The sequence below is a fragment of the Anarhichas minor genome, unplaced genomic scaffold, assembly GCF_050575085.1.
Source record: "Anarhichas minor isolate MPS153535 unplaced genomic scaffold, ASM5057508v1 ptg000004l, whole genome shotgun sequence".
Taxonomy (NCBI): domain Eukaryota; kingdom Metazoa; phylum Chordata; class Actinopteri; order Perciformes; family Anarhichadidae; genus Anarhichas; species Anarhichas minor.
Genome location: NW_027466450.1, coordinates 15074585 through 15094022, shown reverse-complemented (window position 1 = coordinate 15094022; position 19438 = coordinate 15074585). Strand labels below are relative to the sequence as shown.

At 39.0% G+C, this 19438-nt stretch overlaps 5 protein-coding genes across 6 annotated transcripts; all 5 read left to right on the top strand.

The window, feature by feature from the left end:
* Positions 1 to 1903: 1903 nt before the first annotated feature.
* Positions 1904 to 2715, top strand: LOC142970524 (gamma-crystallin M3-like). Its single transcript, XM_076110823.1, has 3 exons — positions 1904 to 2002; positions 2100 to 2342; positions 2437 to 2715. The coding sequence occupies exons 1-3, from the start codon at positions 1970 to 1972 to the stop codon at positions 2713 to 2715; spliced, it is 555 nt and encodes a 184-aa protein (XP_075966938.1). The 5' UTR covers positions 1904 to 1969.
* A 3754-nt stretch (positions 2716 to 6469) lies between these two features.
* Positions 6470 to 7217, top strand: LOC142970515 (gamma-crystallin M3-like). Its single transcript, XM_076110810.1, has 3 exons — positions 6470 to 6502; positions 6600 to 6842; positions 6939 to 7217. The coding sequence occupies exons 1-3, from the start codon at positions 6470 to 6472 to the stop codon at positions 7215 to 7217; spliced, it is 555 nt and encodes a 184-aa protein (XP_075966925.1).
* Positions 7218 to 9777: 2560 nt separating this feature from the next.
* Positions 9778 to 10553, top strand: LOC142970506 (gamma-crystallin M3-like). The gene is made up of 3 exons (XM_076110799.1): positions 9778 to 9822; positions 9936 to 10178; positions 10278 to 10553. Exons 1-3 carry the CDS (start codon positions 9793 to 9795, stop codon positions 10551 to 10553), a joined length of 549 nt encoding a protein of 182 aa, XP_075966914.1. The 5' UTR covers positions 9778 to 9792.
* A 1509-nt stretch (positions 10554 to 12062) lies between these two features.
* On the top strand, positions 12063 to 12918 carry LOC142970503 (gamma-crystallin M3-like). Its single transcript, XM_076110785.1, has 3 exons — positions 12063 to 12074; positions 12307 to 12549; positions 12643 to 12918. Exons 1-3 carry the CDS (start codon positions 12063 to 12065, stop codon positions 12916 to 12918), a joined length of 531 nt encoding a protein of 176 aa, XP_075966900.1.
* A 1552-nt stretch (positions 12919 to 14470) lies between these two features.
* On the top strand, positions 14471 to 16612 carry LOC142970502 (gamma-crystallin M3-like). 2 transcript variants are annotated; one of them, XM_076110769.1, is made up of 3 exons: positions 14471 to 14479; positions 15984 to 16223; positions 16334 to 16612. In XM_076110769.1, the coding sequence occupies exons 1-3, from the start codon at positions 14471 to 14473 to the stop codon at positions 16610 to 16612; spliced, it is 528 nt and encodes a 175-aa protein (XP_075966884.1). The 2 variants fall into 2 exon arrangements, with proteins under 2 accessions (XP_075966884.1, XP_075966873.1); XM_076110758.1 differs by lacking the exon at positions 14471 to 14479 and adding an exon at positions 15864 to 15878.
* Positions 16613 to 19438: the final 2826 nt, after the last annotated feature.

The following is a 19438-nucleotide window of genomic DNA, read 5'->3' as shown; positions in this document are numbered from 1 at the left end:
CCTTTTTCCAAACATGCATTTAAGTTCTATAAACTTATTCACTGGTTGCTTTGAAATTTGCTGAACCCATTCCTGCTCCAATGGAGATAAATAAACTCCATTAATTTAGAATCTCTAGTACCGGCCATCTGGGAAATCTTTACACAATAATGTGTCGTTTCTTGTTAAAAACACTCAACTGCCTGTATTAGCTACTTTGGTATTTTTCTGCATTTGCAGTACGTTTTTAAATCTTGGGGACAGTAAGCATTGTCAAGCTGCTCATAATCCACCTGCTTTTCAGAATCAGAATAGTTTATTGCCAAGTACGTCACACAAACAAGGAATTTGACTCGGTGAATGGTGCATGACAATAAACACAGTGCAACAGTATGCAACATAGTTAAAAAAGATATACACTAAAGATATCAACAAAACATACACTCACATGAACCACACAACAATAAAAAAAATACATACTACAAAACAAGGTCTTTATCTCGAGAAGTAATTTGACAATTTCGGAAAGTCGCTTTCTGGCTCCCGAGAGCGAAAAAGTAAATTTTCCAGATTGTTAAATTTGTGTGATATCTTTTTAACTTAAAGCTATTGTGAAGAACTTTCTTTTTGTGTTAATTTTGGCGGTCCCTGTGGACAAAAGCGGTCGTGTTTCAGAGCACCAGATTCCCTTTAGAAAACCTCTCATTTTACTGCAGTCTTCCTCGCTCAGTCCTGATTCTCCCGTGCCTCACCTCATTCCAAGCAGGCCCAGCAATACAGCCTGGGTCTCCAGCAGTGTGGTGTCTGCGTTGGCTCCCAGCGGGGACCCGAGGAGCTCTGCTCTGCTCCTGGCTAAAGGAGGAGACACTTCTGTCGGGGGCTGAGCTCTGTTCTTTTACGCCGGAGCTCCGACTGCAGGTCAAAGGCGGCAGCAAAGCCAGATCTTGGTCTCTCTGTGATGGGCTGGTCGCTCCTGGAGGCCCCGCTCGAGTCTGAGCTTAAGGAGTGTCTGGTGAACCGTTTTAGTTAAGTTTAGATTATATTGCACAATTTAGAAAATACATAAACATAACAGAGATAAATAATATCAAAGTGCAGGAAGAGGCAGAAAACCCACTGGGTTTATTTGAAGCCTCCACCTATATTATATTAAAATTCCACAATATTATAAAGAACAAGTTAATATACATAAGATATGACTACGTAATATTTATGACAAAGTATATCAAAGTAACGGTGATATAATTAAATATGAGATAAAGTGTATATGTATATACATACAGTATATATATGTGAAATGTCAATTTGTTTCATAATGTATTTGACTATGACTCAATAACTCTATAAAATAATTTGTACTATGAGCATCACAGTTGTTTAAATGTATTTAACTGTTACCAGACAGCAGCAAATTATGCAATCATAGAAAACTAGAAAACCTCTCCTTTTTTAATTCATAGTATGAAGTCCAGAAGTTTTTCTGCCTCTGAATGTGTCATTGAAGAACAAAAACATACTGTATTTTGTGTGTAGAACTCCGTCATTGTCTTCATCCGGTTTGAAATTATTTTCAGAGCGAGTTACTACAAGCACTTCTGTATCTTTCATTAAATTAAAATTTCTGACATGGGTAGTTGAACAGAACCACGTACATTTTCACGCTAACCAAATACAGAAAATATCTGCACCATACAGGTTATACTCACAGTTTTTACCAGTCACATGGGTCAACCTATTTACATGACATAAAGCACTGTTTGTAATGCTTTCTGTAATGACAAAAAAGGCCTTTTCTAAAGACTACGATGTTCCCAGTCCCTGAAAAAAATGCACAGAACCTCTGCATTCTGTTGGCTTCAATAGTAAGTTGCTGAGTAATGGGGTTCTCTGAGGGGGAGGAGTCACTGATTCTTTACATTTGGTCAGGTATAAAAGGAAAGGGTTAAACCAGGTAGGCAAGCAGTTCAGCAACAGCACATCTACCGCAAGCATGAGCAACACCGGCATGAACATGAGGGGAAAGGTACTGTTTAAAAATGTTTTTGTAATAAGCAAAAATGACTGTCACCATATTCACCTCACTGCTTTATTTCTAAACATTACAATTCACTTGTTTTCAGATCATCTTCTACGAGGAGAAGAACTTCCAGGGTCGCTCCTATGAGTGCATGAGCGACTGCTCCGACATGACCTCCTACCTGAACAGGTGTAACTCCTGCAGGGTGGAGAGCGGCTGCTTCATGGTCTACGACCGCCCCAACTACATGGGGAGCCAGTACTTCATGAGGAGGGGCGAGTACGCCGACCACATGAGCATGATGGGCATGAGGGACTGCATCAGGTCTTGCCGTATGATCCCCATGGTAGGTTTAAAACAGACCTTAAAAGTTGATCTTTGAGTGATACCTTTATTATCTCTAAAATAATCAACATTTTTCTCTTGTTTCTTCAAAACAGCACAGAGGACAGTTCAGGATGAAGATCTACGAGAGGGAGAACTTCGGTGGTCAGAGTCACGAGCTGATGGAGGACTGTGACAACATCATGGACCGTTACCGCATGAACGAGTGCCAGTCCTGCAACGTGATGGACGGCCACTGGCTGATGTACGAGCAGCCCCAGTACAGAGGCAAGCAGATGTACATGAGGCCCGGAGAGTACAGGAGCTTCAAGGACATGGGCATGAGCGGCATGAGGTTCATGAGCATGAGGCGCATCACTGATTCCTGCAACTAAATGTTCACTAAATGTTTCCAAATGCAAATTAAATGAATAATTTCTGCACTTCTTTTTGTTAAGCTTATTGCCCAACTGTCACAACACTGCACTACAGATAATCATAGGTTTGACAATGAAATCAAAATAAACAAGTGAGGCATCTAAATTGTCATATTGTAGATGAGAAGTTAACTAATGGTATAGCCACTTAACAAAGCTAATGTTGGCTAAGGTTTGTTGTTCATGCCTCTTAGCATAAAATGACTTCTCTATTCATGTCTTGTTTTTTTATCAATATCGATTGTCAGTTTAAACAGCTACGACTCCAAACGACCTCTTTGGTAAGAAAACGTCTAAGCACTGAGCCTAAAATTTGTTTTCGGGCACTGCTAGCAGCAAGTACAAGCTTAAGATTACCATGAAGTGACCTAAAACAGTTAGCAGTTGAAGTTAGTTCACTTGAATTATGGTTAAATGTTCGACTAATTCCACTATTATTGTGCAGTGTTTTGTTCTACAATGATGAAGCATTGAGATTTGCTATGTCGTTAGCTCTGATGTCCGACCTCGACTGGCTCCTTCTCCGTACGAATGTTGGCTGAGGCACAAGTGGGTATTAAAGTTGTTATCATTGCCTTGCTTTTGCTGCTTTGTCTGTCAAAGCACATTGTAAACTCTGTTTTTAAAGGTGCCATATAAATAAAGTTATTCAGTGTGGCTTTGTAGCACAAAGGCAGTAAAACTGCCTGTGCCAAAGCATACTGTATATAATCCATCGGGCTTAATAATAATAATCTTCAACCTCCAGAAAGTTTGCCGCGCTTCTCCTCACACAGCGTTGCTAACACCTGCGCAAAAAATACATCAAAACGTGCGGCCTAATCGGAAATAGTGTGCTATGTATTTTCTAGAGAGATTAGCCCAGCGGTTTTCCCGAAAATCGCGAAAAGCGGAGCAAAATTTCTCCATTCACTTGAATGGGGTTTTGGCGTGAAGAGAGCTAAAAATAACACTTAACTTTGGGCCCATATTGACTAGCGATATATTAACGTAGAACAATGATTTGAAGTTTAAAACGTTGACAAAACGCTGGACTTTATTGAGCCAAATGGGCATTTTGATAGCTAGCACAGTTTTCATGATGTCACAGATTAAGTTTCAGGAACATTTTGGGTCTGTTTCAGATTTTATAATGGGTGTGTATTGCACGGAATGTTCAGCGCTAGAGTGAGGACATAACTGTCAGAGTGGAGGAGAGCAGGAAAAGTATTCTGTGATTTTTACGAACAAATTGCTCCAGGTCCCACAATGTTTACTCTTTATACACCATTTTTGGCCAAAAAGCTTGGAAATGTTGTGCTGGTCGCACGCAGATGTCATTGGAATCCAACAGACTTACACATTTGGCTCAAAGAGCCGCAGAGCGACATGAACTCCAACCAACTGCTCCATTGGACTCCATGTTAAATCTGACCACTCATTTCTCAAAGAAAGCAGACGGTACCAGTTTTGTATATTGCTCTAGAGCTCACATTTTTAACACCACAAACATAAAAACCACATCACCGCGTTCAGCAGAGTCTTATCTCTCTCATGCTACCAATATTTTGTCACGCAGACTCTTGCTTTTTGTTAAAATGAGGCAGGAGTTTTGTTCAGAATCACTGTTTACTGTAACGTTTTTTAATCAGTCTGCCTGTCCAACCAGGTGCGTCCTCACCATGGCAACCAGTTACACACATACACGCACGCTCTCTCTCTCTGTCTGTCTACACACTGACACACACACATACACGCACACGCATGACTTGGAGATATTCAGTCAAAGGCATTGTTAGACCTCTGTCTTTTAAAAACCTCTGTGTGTGTCAACATTATGATTATGTCACCTCTCCCCCTCTCTCGCCCACCCAGTCCCACCCTTTCAAAATAAAAGCCCCACAGAGTAACTGTATCTTAACATTAAGCTCAGAATGAGGTTCATGTTAACAAATGTTAAGTTCAAGTCTTTCCATCACAAATACAGAAATGTAATTTTCAAAGGTATGTATCTCAAACAAAGATGTATATTTCCAGTACAGAAATGACGGGAGCCATTTGTGGACTGTCCATCACGAACACAAGATTCAATCCAAGAGTATAAATCTAAAATGCAGAAAAGAGAGAAGCGATATCTCAATTAAACCTCAACGATACTACCGGCAATATTGGTGTGTATATATATTGCGACATCTCCGGGCAGTAGCAGCGGAATTTTCTAGTTATTATTATTATTATAAAACAAGACAATGTAACATATGATATTCATTTAAATTTATTTAAATTTGTGAATACTAAACAGTGCCTCATGGGATAGTTGACGTCTCCAATAATATCAGAATCATGCAAACATAATATTTAAACTAAAATTCACACTTTTAGCTGATTCTCAATAACAAAACACGTATCCAAGCATATTCATACTTAAATTCACACTTACTATATTTATTAAATCTTTGAATAAGTTTGATTACTTAGTTAATGTTCCTTACTGTTTATTACTTACTTACTTATTTGTAATACTTGTTTTGAAACATTGTTTTTTACTGTATCTTGTTTGCACGATCCACTATGCTGCTGTAATCCTGTAAATGTCCCCACTGTGGGACTAATAAAGGATTATCTTATCTTATTAATTGTATGTTTGCTGAATATTTTTCCAGTTTTCTTCTCGACTTCCGCTCTAATGCCGGGTGCAGACTAAACAATATTTGTGTCTGTTAAAGGTGCAATTAACAGTGTGCATAATATTAATATAGCAGCAAACAACTACTTGCTATGTAAAGATACAGTGAAGTATTGTCGAGATGAGGAGAGAATGAAGTCGCTCTACTTGTGTGTGTATCAGTGCTTCTCTTTGTTGGCGAAGCCGGGCCGTCCATGCATGCTTTTAGTGCACGTGAGCGTGCCACATTGGTTGGCTCACGACCGCCGCCGCTCTGCGTCAATACTGCGGTTGCAGTTGATAATGCCGGAAGCAATGTCATTGAAGCATAGCGCTCACCCTCCAGTTCCCCCTCAGGTATTGGCTCTGTCGACACGTTTTTGCCATAGTTTCCACTGTTGGCACTGTTAACAATGTTAGCTGCAAGCCACCGGCTAAGCCCTCGCCATGTTAAAAGCCGCTGAGAGGAAATAGAAAAGCCCCCAATTTTATATAAAGCGTCTTTAAGATGGTCACTTTGTCAGATTAGGTGATTCGAGTCATAAATTCTTGCCGTGATTGAACACAATAGACCACACGTTGGCTTTCACAAGCTGTGTGGTGTCACAGGGAAAGATGTGTTTGGGACTGACTTCCGAGAACAAGAATGTTAACAAACTGGCGTCAGAAGCGGTGTGTTTGATAATCTTGAGATTGTAAAAGCTATAAAAAATGAAAGACGACATAACTGACCTATTTTTCAAAGTTCCACTGAGCAACACCAACATCATCCCTCTTTACCGTGTTATCAGTTCTGTGCTCCTATTGGTCAACGTGGCAACACGTGGAATCTTTTTGTCAGGACCTCGTGACGCATCACAGATGCAGTGTCAGTTGTCATGGACTACAAGGTACCCAGCCCCTGAAAAATGCACAAAACCTCTGCATTCTGTTGGCTTCCATAGTAAGTTGCTGAGTAATGGGGTTCTGAGGGGGAGGGGTCACTGATTCTTTACCTTGGTCAGGTATAAAAGGAAAGGGTTAAACCAGATAGGCAAGCAGCTCAGCAACAGCACATCTACAGCAACCATGAGCAACACTGACATGAACATGAGGGGCAAGGTAATGTTTAAAAATGTTTTTGTAATAAGCAACAATTACTGTCACCATATTCACCTCACTGCTTTATTTCTAAACATTACAATTCACTTGTTTTCAGATCATCTTTTACGAGGAGAAGAACTTCCAGGGTCGCTCCTATGAGTGCATGAGCGACTGCTCCGACATGACCTCCTACCTGAACAGGTGTAACTCCTGCAGGGTGGAGAGCGGCTGCTTCATGGTCTATGACCGCCCCAACTACATGGGGAGCCAGTACTTCATGAGGAGGGGCGAGTACGCCGACCACATGAGCATGATGGGCATGAGGGACTGCATCAGGTCTTGCCGTATGATCCCCATGGTAGGTTTAAAACAGACCTTAAAAGTTGATCTTTGAGTGATACCTTTTTTTTATCTCTGAAATAATCAACATTTTTCTCTTGTTTCTTCAAAACAGCACAGAGGTCAGTTCAGGATGAAGATCTACGAGAGGGAGAACTTCGGTGGTCAGAGTCACGAGCTGATGGACGACTGTGACAACATCATGGACCGTTACCGCATGAACGAGTGCCAGTCCTGCAACGTGATGGACGGCCACTGGCTGATGTACGAGCAGCCCCAGTACAGAGGCAAGCAGATGTACATGAGGCCCGGAGAGTACAGGAGCTTCAAGGACATGGGCATGAGCGGCATGAGGTTCATGAGCATGAAGCGCATCATGGATTCCTCCAACTAAATGTTCACTAAATCAAATGCCATTAAATAAATAATGTCTGCACTCTAACAACTGCCTAACTGCTTCATTGAATTATTGCAACAAAAAATATATAAAGTGTCATTAAATCTGATATATTTTAACATTTTAGACACCAAGTAGATTTTCACCTGATGTTTCTAATATGATGAGAAATTTTGCTTTTCATTTCATTGTTAAATTGAACAATGAAATCAATATTAGGCTTATACATTTTCAAAGCAATTTCCAACAATTATACATTACATGCATTAACATAAACACTATTTATACAGGAATTTTACCATTGAAAAGTAAGGAAAATGTAAAAGTTCTAGTAATGCTGAAGTTCAAAACCAAACTTGAGCTAGTGACCATCTTGTGATGGCATCACACCACAATGCACCTGCCCCGTATCAGCAGAAGATTGGAAAGACAAACTTTAAAAAATCACAATAAAAAATACTGGAGGAAATTTGCTTTGTAAGTGAGCATGAGATATTTTATTACGCCTAACAAATACGGGAAATGTCACCCCTTTAGCAGGGACTAGTTGCTGGAGAAGTTGTGAGGAACAAGTAGAAAACTAAACACACACATTCTTTACATGCCCAATATTGAGACCCTTACAGGACTTGATTGAAAAAAGAACCTCTGAAACTAGAAAGTATTATGGTTTTTAAGTATTAAGTATTATTAACTTACAAGGAAAGAAATCAGCGGACATGCATCTCTTCAACAAATTGTGTGTGACGGCCATGAAGCAGGTGAAGAGGACATGGAAACAGTCCAAAATACTAAAACTAAATTCATGGCTTTCAACAATAGAACTAACCCTCTGGACATAGAAAAAAAATACCTTTTACACAGAGACCACATAAAACAATGGAATAAGACTTTCTCCCCCAATACTCTGTAAAATAACATTTTACTTCCATCCAGCCCGACCTTGCAATAAATAGGTACTCCTCTCCCATCACCATCCAAATACCCCCTGTCCTACACTCCCCCACAACTCCTCATTTCTTTGTTTTTTGTTTCTTGAAGTTTTGGTATCTCTTAGTTATTTTCTGTTATTTATACATTTAACTTGTATAAAGTATTAAAAAATGTGCAATAACCCCTGAAGTAAACAATTGTCGGAAGATGATGAAAGAAACATTGCAATAAAGTATTTTCAAAAAAGAATAGCACCAGTATGTCCGTTTCATTTGCGTTTGGGGTCCATCCCCTGCAAACTGCACTCCCAACCCGACTATATGATCTGTCTATAATGGACCCAGCAGAAGAATTATTTGGTCAGGAACTCTATGTGGTGACTTATAACCTTTTGCATCTCCAAAATGGCAAAATGGGAAAGGGAGGAAGCCTCATCATCGGCATGCTGGGAGGTTTCCTCAAGGCCTTGGTTTGCCAAAATTGATAACTGGGTGGGAAGAGGACTTTATTTTAATTTCTGCATCGTAGTCTGCTAACCTCCAGTCTGATGGAAACCAGTCTGCCAGTCTCCAGCCTTCATCCTGGTCTGTTAGCTTTGAGCCTGCTTTCCAGTCTGCAACCAGCCTCCCTTTGGCCCTTTCAGTAACCAGCCTCCCCTCCGGCCTTCTAGCAACCAGCCTCCCCTCCGTCCTTCTAGCAACCAGCCTTTGTTGCCAACATCCAGAGCGGTCCTTCCCCTACTACCTGCACTCCCAGCTGTTACAAGCACATTCATTAATTAGCTAAATAACCTGCTAATGGGTGTTGCTGATGAATGCCCGTAGGTAAATGGTTTCAAACCCTGAGTGAACATCTGTACAGCGTATGAAACGTAGAAGGTGCTTTGGACTTCATAAAACATCTGACCAGAGTGGCAATTGCGGTCAACCAGTGACGTAGCTAATGGTAGCCACTTGAGCTAGCTAATGTTTGTTGTTAATGCTACATAGTAACAATTTTAAGACATGAAATAACACTCTTAACGTTGTTATGCTTGTTGGTTTTACTCCTTTAACTCCCAAGAACCACTTTGGTAAAACACATCCAATCACTGAGCTTAAAATTCTGTTTCGTACACCATTAACAGCAAGATTACTTTACCTTTATCTACAATGTCAGTCCACTTAAAATTTGGTTAATTGTTAGATGGATTCAGCAATTATGATGCCGTGTTCTGTCGCTCTGTGCTCCTATTGGTCAACGACACGGAATGCGTTGTAGAACTGGTCGAACTCCGCGAGACAGTGCAAAGTAATTCTGACATGGCCGTCTTTTTTGTCGGAACATTATAAGGTAGCATCGGTTGTTGTTAACTATTATACACTTCACGGGGGAAAAAAATCTGCTGTTGTGCCGAATGCTGATTTTTGTGTAACCCGGTCAAAAGGGTGACATTTCTAAAGTCTTCGAGGGGCCAGTCATGTGATTATGCAACACAGTAACACAGGCCTGTACGCTGTTCTATACCATGTTGCTGGGTCAGGGGTTTAAACAATAGGGGGCCACAGACTCTGTAGGGTTTGGTCGGCTATAAAAGCAAGGGTTAAACCAAACAGGACAGCAGTGCAGCAGTAGCAACAGCAGCAGCTCATCTACAAGTATGACCACCACTGACATGAGCATGGGCAAGGTAAGCACCTGGATCATTTCAGACATTAATCACAAATATTGCACTTTAAACAGAAGACTTATGTCCATGCATTTACTGATAACCCAAATTATAAATTAATCCCTTGTTTTCAGATCACCTTCTACGAGGAGAAGAACTTCCAGGGTCGCGCCTATGAGTGCATGAGCGACTGCTCCGACATGACCTCCTACCTGAGTAGGTGTCACTCATGCAAGGTGGAGAGCGGCTGCTTCATGGTCTACGACCGCACCAACTACATGGGGAGCCAGTACTTCATGAGGAGGGGCGAGTACGCCGACTACATGAGCATGATGGACATGAGTGGTGGCATCAAGTCTTGTCGTATGATCCCCATGGTAGGTTTAAAACAGCATTCGTCATGATTCTACTTTGAGTTACAACCCCCACAAAACTTGATATTAAGATTTTTTTTTTTTTAAATCTCTCCAAAACAGCACAGAGGTCAGTTCAGGATGAAGATCTACGAGAGGGAGAACTTCGGTGGTCAGAGTCACGAGCTGATGGACGACTGTGACAACATCATGGACCGTTACCGCATGAACGAGTGCCAGTCCTGCAACGTGATGGACGGCCACTGGCTGATGTACGAGCAGCCCCAGTACAGAGGCAAGCAGATGTACATGAGGCCCGGAGAGTACAGGAGCTTCAAGGACATGGGCATGAGCGGCATGAGGTTCATGAGCATGAAGCGCATCATGGACATGTGCTAGACATTTTCATTTTGAAATAAAATATGAAAGATAAAACGAAAAATTGAACTTGTGACTTTTTTTCCTCCTGTTTTACTAATGAGAATCCAAATATAAAGAGGTACTCAAACCAAGCATGTTCACAACTTAACAGAAAATAATGTATCACTCTAACAAACATGAAGAGAAATTTAAATACAAAAATAAATGTTGATTTCACAGACACAACACATTGTAAAACCGTACTTCCATCAGATAAACATTGAAGAGTAAAGAAATAAATATATTCTGCATACATATATTCTGCAACAGAAACAACAAACATTTGTTAAGCAAATAACAATTAAGCAAATCAGAATAAGATTTCAGAAGCATCTGAAATATTATTAGTTTGAGTAACATGTTATGAAGCTGTACAAACGGTGTATAATGTATATTCTTTCTATATATTAGATACTGATTCTGTGAGATCCTATCCACTTTGTTTTGTAGATATTCATGAAGTTTTCAGCCCTGGAACAGTTTGAGTGAGACTCTGTTCAATGTTATTCAATATTCCCTATATTTATTATTTATCATCATTATTGTATTATTCTATTTTCATTCATTTAACCTGGTCAAAGTCTCATTGTGACTGAAATCTCTTTTGAAGACAGACTCGGCCAAGACGACACCATAAAATACAATAAAAACAACAGTTTACATGATATAAAGAGTATGAACAACATCCAGTTAAGAGTCTCTAACAAAAATCAAGTACAAACAATACATTTCAATGTACAGTATAGTTCACTATTTACTCTGAGTCTGTCTTGGTAGTGATGTATAAATATGATAACCCATATTGCACTCAAATTACTCCACCATGTAATATACAAAGTATATTGTATTTAAATGATGCATGCATTGCACAAAGGTCAACTGTAATTATGTAAGCAGCTGATAACAACAAGCATTAGTTTGTTGTGTAGAAATAATTCCAACTATAAAACGAGCAGATAACATTATTATAATACAAATAATGATGGTTACCATAAATCAAACAGGTGATTGCTGCATCCTTCATAGCATGCACACATTTCACAATAGCGCCAGCACCTTTTGTATGAGCAGTTGAGATCATTGACGTTTCAGGTTACAAAGATGTTTGTGTCAATCCAGCATAAACAATTGTAGTAACAGAATAAATCCACACTATACCTTAAAGATGATTCAGACTTTCAACCCCCCCCCCGGTATGTTACTTGTAAATAAAATTTAAAAAGAGTTCAATCATTCTAATAGTCAAAGTAATCACACATTTAACCGACAGATACAGAAGCCGTTTGATCTAGATTGATAAAGCCTGTGAGAGGATGCATAATAACCCGTTCCCATCAGCATTCACGAACAGAGGGTCCAACATCGCATGCTGCTGACTCATGACTTCTACACAATGGTGCCATTGAGTGCTTGGATGCCACGTTAGGTATAAAAAGGGCTTAAATCCGGGATAGGATTGCTATAGCATCACTCAATGTAACAGCCACCATGCACGGCAGGGTGAGTATTTCGTGGATATTCTACTACAACTGTTACTCTTGTAAAGTTTTTGCTTTGCTGTATTTATATGTTGTACATTACTGTGCAAAGGAAGGCATCCTTCTTTTGGCGCTGTTACCTCACTAAGATAATTATTCCATAACGATAGCTGTTTACATCAGGCTTGATATCGGTGCCCGTCCGTCCCAATGTGTGATACTGAACTTGGGGCGGCTGCTCTGTTGGATTCTAGATCATCTTCTACGAGGACAAGAACTTCCAGGGTCGCTCCTATGAGACCAGCAGCGACTGCGCTGACATGGCCTCCCACCTGAGCAGGTGTCACTCCTGCAAGGTGGAGAGCGGCTGCTTCATGGTCTACGACCGGCCCAACTACATGGGTCAGCAGTACTTCCTGAAGAGGGGCGAGTACTCCGACTACCAGCGCATGATGGGTTTCGGTGACTGCATCAGGTCTTGCCGTAACATCCCCATGGTACGAAGATCAGGGAATTCTGCATCCCTCAAATGACTTCTAATTGGAAGTTTCCTTCAAAATGACTAATCACTATGTATTTACTTTTAACAGCACAAAGGGTCCTACAAAGTGAGGATCTACGAGAGGGAGAACTTCGGCGGTCAGATGAATGAGCTGAACGACGACTGCGACAACATCCAGGACCGTTACCGCATGTCTGACTGCCAGTCCTGCAACGTGATGGACGGCCACTGGCTGATGTACGAGCAGCCCCAGTACAGAGGCAAGATGATGTACCTGAAGCCCGGAGAGTACAAGAGCTTCAAGGACATGGGATACGATGGAATGAGATTCAGCTCCATTCGACGCATCACTGACTCCTGTTAACTTTACAAATTGATGTTTCAAACAAAACTCAAAAATTAAAAAATGTCCATACATAACGCGGTTTATGTCATCTTCATTGTTGGTACTTTATAAATTAGATTTTTGTGTGTATTGCATAATTTGAATGCAAAGTTTGAATAGAAAAAGATATCTATAGTTGTCGCTGTTCATTAATTGCCTCTGATATCCTCCATATCCATCATTTACAACCTTGTATCATCACCTAAAGAAGTTCTTGCACATTCATAATATATGATGCTTTATCAGAAGACATAAAGGAAAATGCATCTATTCCTATTCTGTAAATTTAAGTTATTGTATAGGTACCTAGAAATGCATTAAAAAAAAGATTAATAAGTAAGTAAAAAAAAAAGATGAATTTGTAGTAGCACTAGTAAAAAAAAAGTTATTTCTGATTCTGTAGTTCAAGATTTAAGAATAAATAAAAAATATTTTAAATAGTAGCTTTGAGTATAATAGGTAAGGTTGGATAAGTTAGGTAATTCTTCACATAAAATATCAAATACTGTGTGCTTATACTAATATTAATAGTATTTGGTTGATTCAGATGTTAAAGGCACAATCTATATGCAGCACATATTCTCCAGAAAAGTTCCAGAAAAATGTCCCAAAGTGGACAACAAACTATATCGTATCGTTAGCTGCCTCCTCTTCGATGAGTGGTTTGAGCAACTAAATAATCTGTCAGCTCGTTTACTGTCAGTGCTCCTTTGTGTTTTTCCCTTCGCAGACAGAGATACGTGGAGCCATCTCACTTAATGTCTTGCACCAGGGCACGCTGCACTGTTATTTCAACAAGTTCTCATTTTAACTCGTCAAATACTGGCGCTTCGTCGGACCCGTTGGCGTCACTTTCTAACATATTGGGTAGCCCAGCGCACGGTCGCTATAGACATGTGGTTGACGTTGTGAATATAAACAAAACCACTTAGGTAAGTATGGAGAACACGTCACATCACTAACGTCACTTCAAGATAACTCAAACAACACTTTGGGACACGAACACCAGTCTCCTGATTGAAAGTCCTGTGTTTGTTTGATCCATGCGTCCTAGGTGGTGTTTCACTTTTTTGGTCTTTGTACTATGTCATCACTCATCAGTTTCTGAAAGCATCAAATAATGACGCGGGTGGGTTTACATGGTAGTTACTTGAAAGCCTGGCGTGTCTCATACAGACGCTAACAAAGATGTCTTGTGCGTCGGTATGAGACGCTGAGGGTCTTGATAAAACGCCGGTGTTCGATGCCCTAGGATTGAGACTGGGTCTGTTTCTCTCTCTCTCTCACAATCATTGTCTGCTCTTCTGGTTTTGCCCTCACTGCATTGCATTGCAACCACCGCTGATTTACAGACTACAGATTGTGTTGTTATTGTCTCAATTCCAAATAGTAAGTGACTATAAATCTTGTGGGCTCTCCTTCTTTGTCCAGCTCTCTGAGCCTGGGCTGTGATGATAACAATGAGTCACAAATGCTACTTTGTTGCATTCACGCCTGTTTTTTAAAATATAAGACATCTAATTTGCCCAAGATGCATAAAGTGTGTGAGTGAAACAGCCTGTATTACTACAGACTCATCAGGTTATGATATGTATGTTTTATTTTTATTTTAATAACAGAGAGACAAAATGAAAGCAGGGTTCTTTGTCGACATAGGGATGTGTGTTTTTTGCATATTGCTACATAAGTGAGAAGAAATATTGCACCTGTGACCAACAGACTCAAGTGGTTATTTATACAACTTTATAGTTGTTTTTTTGTAAAGGGATGAACACCCAAATTCATTTGTATGCATCATTTAAAGTTGTGACTAAATTATTAGTTTTATTATTATTACTATTATTTTATTTTTTAAATGTGATCAATTGTATGCCAGGTTTGAAAATACATTTGTTTTAATGTATTCAATTTCCACTATTTATGTGAATGAAACATATACATACACGTGTACATTATTTGAAGTTTGTGTTTAAAAATAAATAAAAGACTGTTATAAAAATGTCAGCTGGTTTTGTTCGCTCTAGTATTCAAAAAATGACATTCATTGACATCCATCATTAATGGGATTCAAATAGAATACATCATGACGTAATATTATTCTAAAAATCAAGTGGTAGATTGGATAGAACAAATAAAATGAACAGTAAACATATTCCAAAATAAAATAATTCTAAATAAACTAAATAAATAGTACATGTTTGATAAGCGGTGGACAGTTAAACACTCATAAGGTTCTCCAACTTTCTATAACTTAAATATTGAACATAAATACATAAATGATCATCTTAATATAAAATACAAAACATCAACAGCTATTAACTACAAGATACTTTCATTTGGAAATATTATGAAAACAACATATTTCCTGGTGGATCATGACTGTTATATGGTTTCATCTCAGAAATCAAATAAATATTGCCTGTGGCTCTAATGTTCTGGTTAATTCGATATAAAAGCCAACATTAATAAATATTAATTCATTCAACATGTTTGTTTGTTTTTTAGTTTATTCTGCTCCAGGAACTTGTGCATTTGTTCACTGCTAACAATACAGTTTTTTGGGGGGGAGGAAAATAATCCTCTATTTTATTTTACCCATTAAAAACATTAGATCAGAGGTGACATATTTAATGAGCCCGTCAAAGAAAAGTACAGCATGTTTTTTGGAAAACACATCCTCTGTTGTTCAGCAACGCAGACAATGCAATGCGGGGGCCTCCTCTCACAAATGCAACCCCCGCAAATCACGAGCAAGGTCACTTTGAATTGAACTATACACGGGGGCCACTGCACCATGTTGCTCTGTCAGGAATTTGAACAATGGGGTCATGTGTCGTTTGGGTCCGAGGTCAGGTATAAAAGCAACGGGGGACATCGAGAAAAGTGTGCAGTACCTTAGAGCCAAAACAGTAGCAACTGTAGTCATGACCATGGGCAAGGTGTGTACAGCTTTCATAGTCTGATTAAGGTTGACGATATATTAAAAAGAAAGTACTTTATACAATCTGTACACTGTTATCATTGTGGTTTCTTGTTTGTTTTAGATCATCTTCTACGAGGACAGGAACTTCCAGGGTCGTTCCTATGAGACCAGCAGCGACTGCGCTGACATGTCCTCCTACCTGAGCAGGTGTCACTCCTGCAAGGTGGAGAGCGGCTGCTTCATGGTCTACGATCGCACCAACTACATGGGGAACCAGTACTTTGTCAGGAGGGGAGAGTACTCCGACTACCAGCGCATGGGCATGAGTGACTGCATCAGGTCCTGCCGCATGATCCCCATGGTACTGTAACTCATTTCCTGTTCATTTGATATTACACATGAGATTACATTGAACCGAATTACGTCTTTTGAAGGAGGATTTCAGTGACTCATGTTCACTTCAATTTACAGCATAGAGGCCAGTTCAGGATGAAGATCTACGAGAGGGAGAACTTCGGTGGCCAGAGTCACGAGCTGATGGAGGACTGCGACAACATGATGGACCGTTACCGCATGAACGAGTGCCAGTCCTGCAACGTGATGGACGGCCACTGGCTGATGTACGAGCAGCCCCAGTACAGAGGCAAGCAGATGTACCTGAGGCCCGGAGAGCACAGGAGCTTCAAGGACATGGGCATGAGCGGCATGAGGTTCATGAGCATGAAGCGCATCATGGATTCCTGTTATTAGAGCACTAATGTACAGAAGCAAGATTTTAAATAAAATCCAGTGATTCTCTTTTAAATTAATTCCGTCTGTTACTTTTTATTGAGTGATCTGAAACTCATACGACAAAGTACAACCTAAACTCATGGTAAAGAAAAAAAACGATACAAAAAGAATATATATTTAAGTTTTTAGGTTTTAGGGACTCTACATTGCACACCATCAGATGGCAGCACCTATGAGTTGGGTTAAGCAAACCATGATACAATCATTTGATATTTTAAATAATATCTATATACACAGATAATCCTTCATCATTTACTTCAAGAGTAAAAGACATATGTTGATATAATAATATAATATAATAATAGACAGTATGGATTTTTAGCAAGGGGAATTCATTTATATAAAATATACAAGTATTTATATTTGATAAGTGCACCATTAGGGCACAAAGTGGTTTCTCTTTGTAAGAAATTCAAAACATTTAATGGGATGACGGATCAATACACGTACATGAAATGTAGGTGGTGGAATTTTAACATACTTTAAATGTAAGTATTGCATACCTTTTGCAAAAGTGAACAAAAGTAAATTAACCTGTTTTCCTACATTTGATTCTCAAAGCATATCATTTTCTTGCCAATAACATGTTGTTCATGTCGATCACACTATTTATTATCTTATAAGACTGATCACACACTTTACTGTACTTATAATACGGTGCAACTGTGAAGTAGTCATAGTTAAGTCACAGGGAAAACATTTCCAGCTTTAAGTTGCTTTTTTTCACAACAAAGTAATAAACTGGTTATGAGGCCGGTCACACTGTTGACAAGTAAAATCATATACATCTTTTGTCGTTTTTAATCTGTTCCAGCTTTTCAAAAAGGCTGACGTTCAAAACAATTGATTCGTATTACTGTGTTTGTGTTCTAAGAGAAAGTACAAGAGCGACGCTCGCCCATTACAGACACATTGTGACACACAATGGGGAGAGGTACGCCATTTTTGTTTTGCTAGTAGTCTTTTTGTCATTCACCAGAGTTTAATTTATAGAACATTAACCATTTTGTGGGAGTCACAAGAGTTTAGTTAACAAATAGCCCCTTTTGTTGTGGTTTTATAACAGATAATAAACTAAACTAACACCATATGTAAATGTAGAAGAGTCCAGCAGTGACTGGATGACCTTTGAGTGCAGCAAATGTATAAATATTTGAATTACTAGTAAAAGATCATAGAGGTTATAAACATGCTATTATATAAGATGTTTGTACCACAGTCTTTCCCACTAGTTTTATTTTTTTTTACCATACTCAAACAGACTGCACCATTGTTTCTATTTATGGCAGAATATACATCTATTTATTACTTGTTTTAACGCTTCATCCATCCTGAGCTGTATGTCATGATAGCTTATATCAACCCATTTGCCAGGAAAAAATGTCATTGTACGTTTCTGCAAACCACGGATACGTTGATTGACAGCAAGCAAAGTAGAATGTCCGGTGACAGTTATCGGAAGTACGTGGTATGAAAGTTACGTGGTATGACGACTAATAAGTGAGAAAATCTATGGGCTGAATGGATCCAGCAAACACAGGGCTTTCACCCAGGAGACCTCTGTTCGTGTCCTTTGTGAAACAAAAAGTCAAACCTAACTTTCTGCTTATTAGGTAATGTAGTTAAGATTGTTACATATTGCCACGTAAGAACGTCTGTTAAACGCAGTTATTTATACATGCCAGTTATGTTTATACGTTACGTTGTTACATTGCTATTTAAACACTAACTTCTTTGATATTTTTTGTAACCTAACTTAGTAGTTTGGTTGCATAAACCTAACCAGCCATTTTTCACGGATACAAAGCAGATATGAAACGTTTTTGGTTCAGAAACGTCATCATCCAATGCCATTTTCGTGTTGCTTGTATATGGACACTATCATTAGTAAGAAATAAACCAACTTGCTGTAAACCAGTAAAACTCATGTTTAGGGGTAGATTTGTATGTGGAACTCGTACTTTATGTCACACTTTGATAGACATCTGTTGGCTAACGATAGCTAACATGGCTGATGATCCAGTGAAAAACAGCAGCTAGTAGCAGCAACACTGAGCCAGACTACACAAAGTTACCTGTACAGGTAGTGAGAAATGAGCTGTGTATATTCCAAACTATCGATTAGCAGCACGAATTAAATTCTTGTTGTTTGTCAGCTACACTCATTCTGGATATTATATTCACAAAGTCAGCATCAAAATCGTACTGTTTCCTCAAAATATACCTGTTCCTAAATATGTTGAAGCAAATACCGAATGTATCAGGTATTAATCATATAAAATAAACAGCTAATAACACACAGCGGTGCTTCACCCCCTTTAAAACACAGGATTCTGACCAGCTTGCTAGATGCTAAGAGCATCCTTGTCTGAGCTAACGGAGGTTTCTTTTCTGAGATGAGAACCTTACAAAATATGGATGGACAGAAAAGCTGGAGTGGGTAATGTATTTTCAAAACCAAATGTGTTTTTTTGTTGAAATTATTTCCATCCCGACAACAATCAATAAATGAAATCCTCTCTTAAGCCTCTAAAGCCATGCTAGTGTCATAGAAAGTTGTGTATTTAGCCAAAATGTTAGTGAAGTGTTGATATCTTTGAACAAAAAATCAATTCCTCTAATTCTTTACGCCCATTATTGTATTTCATTTTATATTTATTTTATTGTATTCATGTTTTAAAATGTTTTGTTTCGTCTGATCTCTGTAAGTTTGATATTGTCTTGTATATATTTTGCTATTTTATTAGACTTTTTGAAGAGAAAATATTTATTTTTATGTAAGCA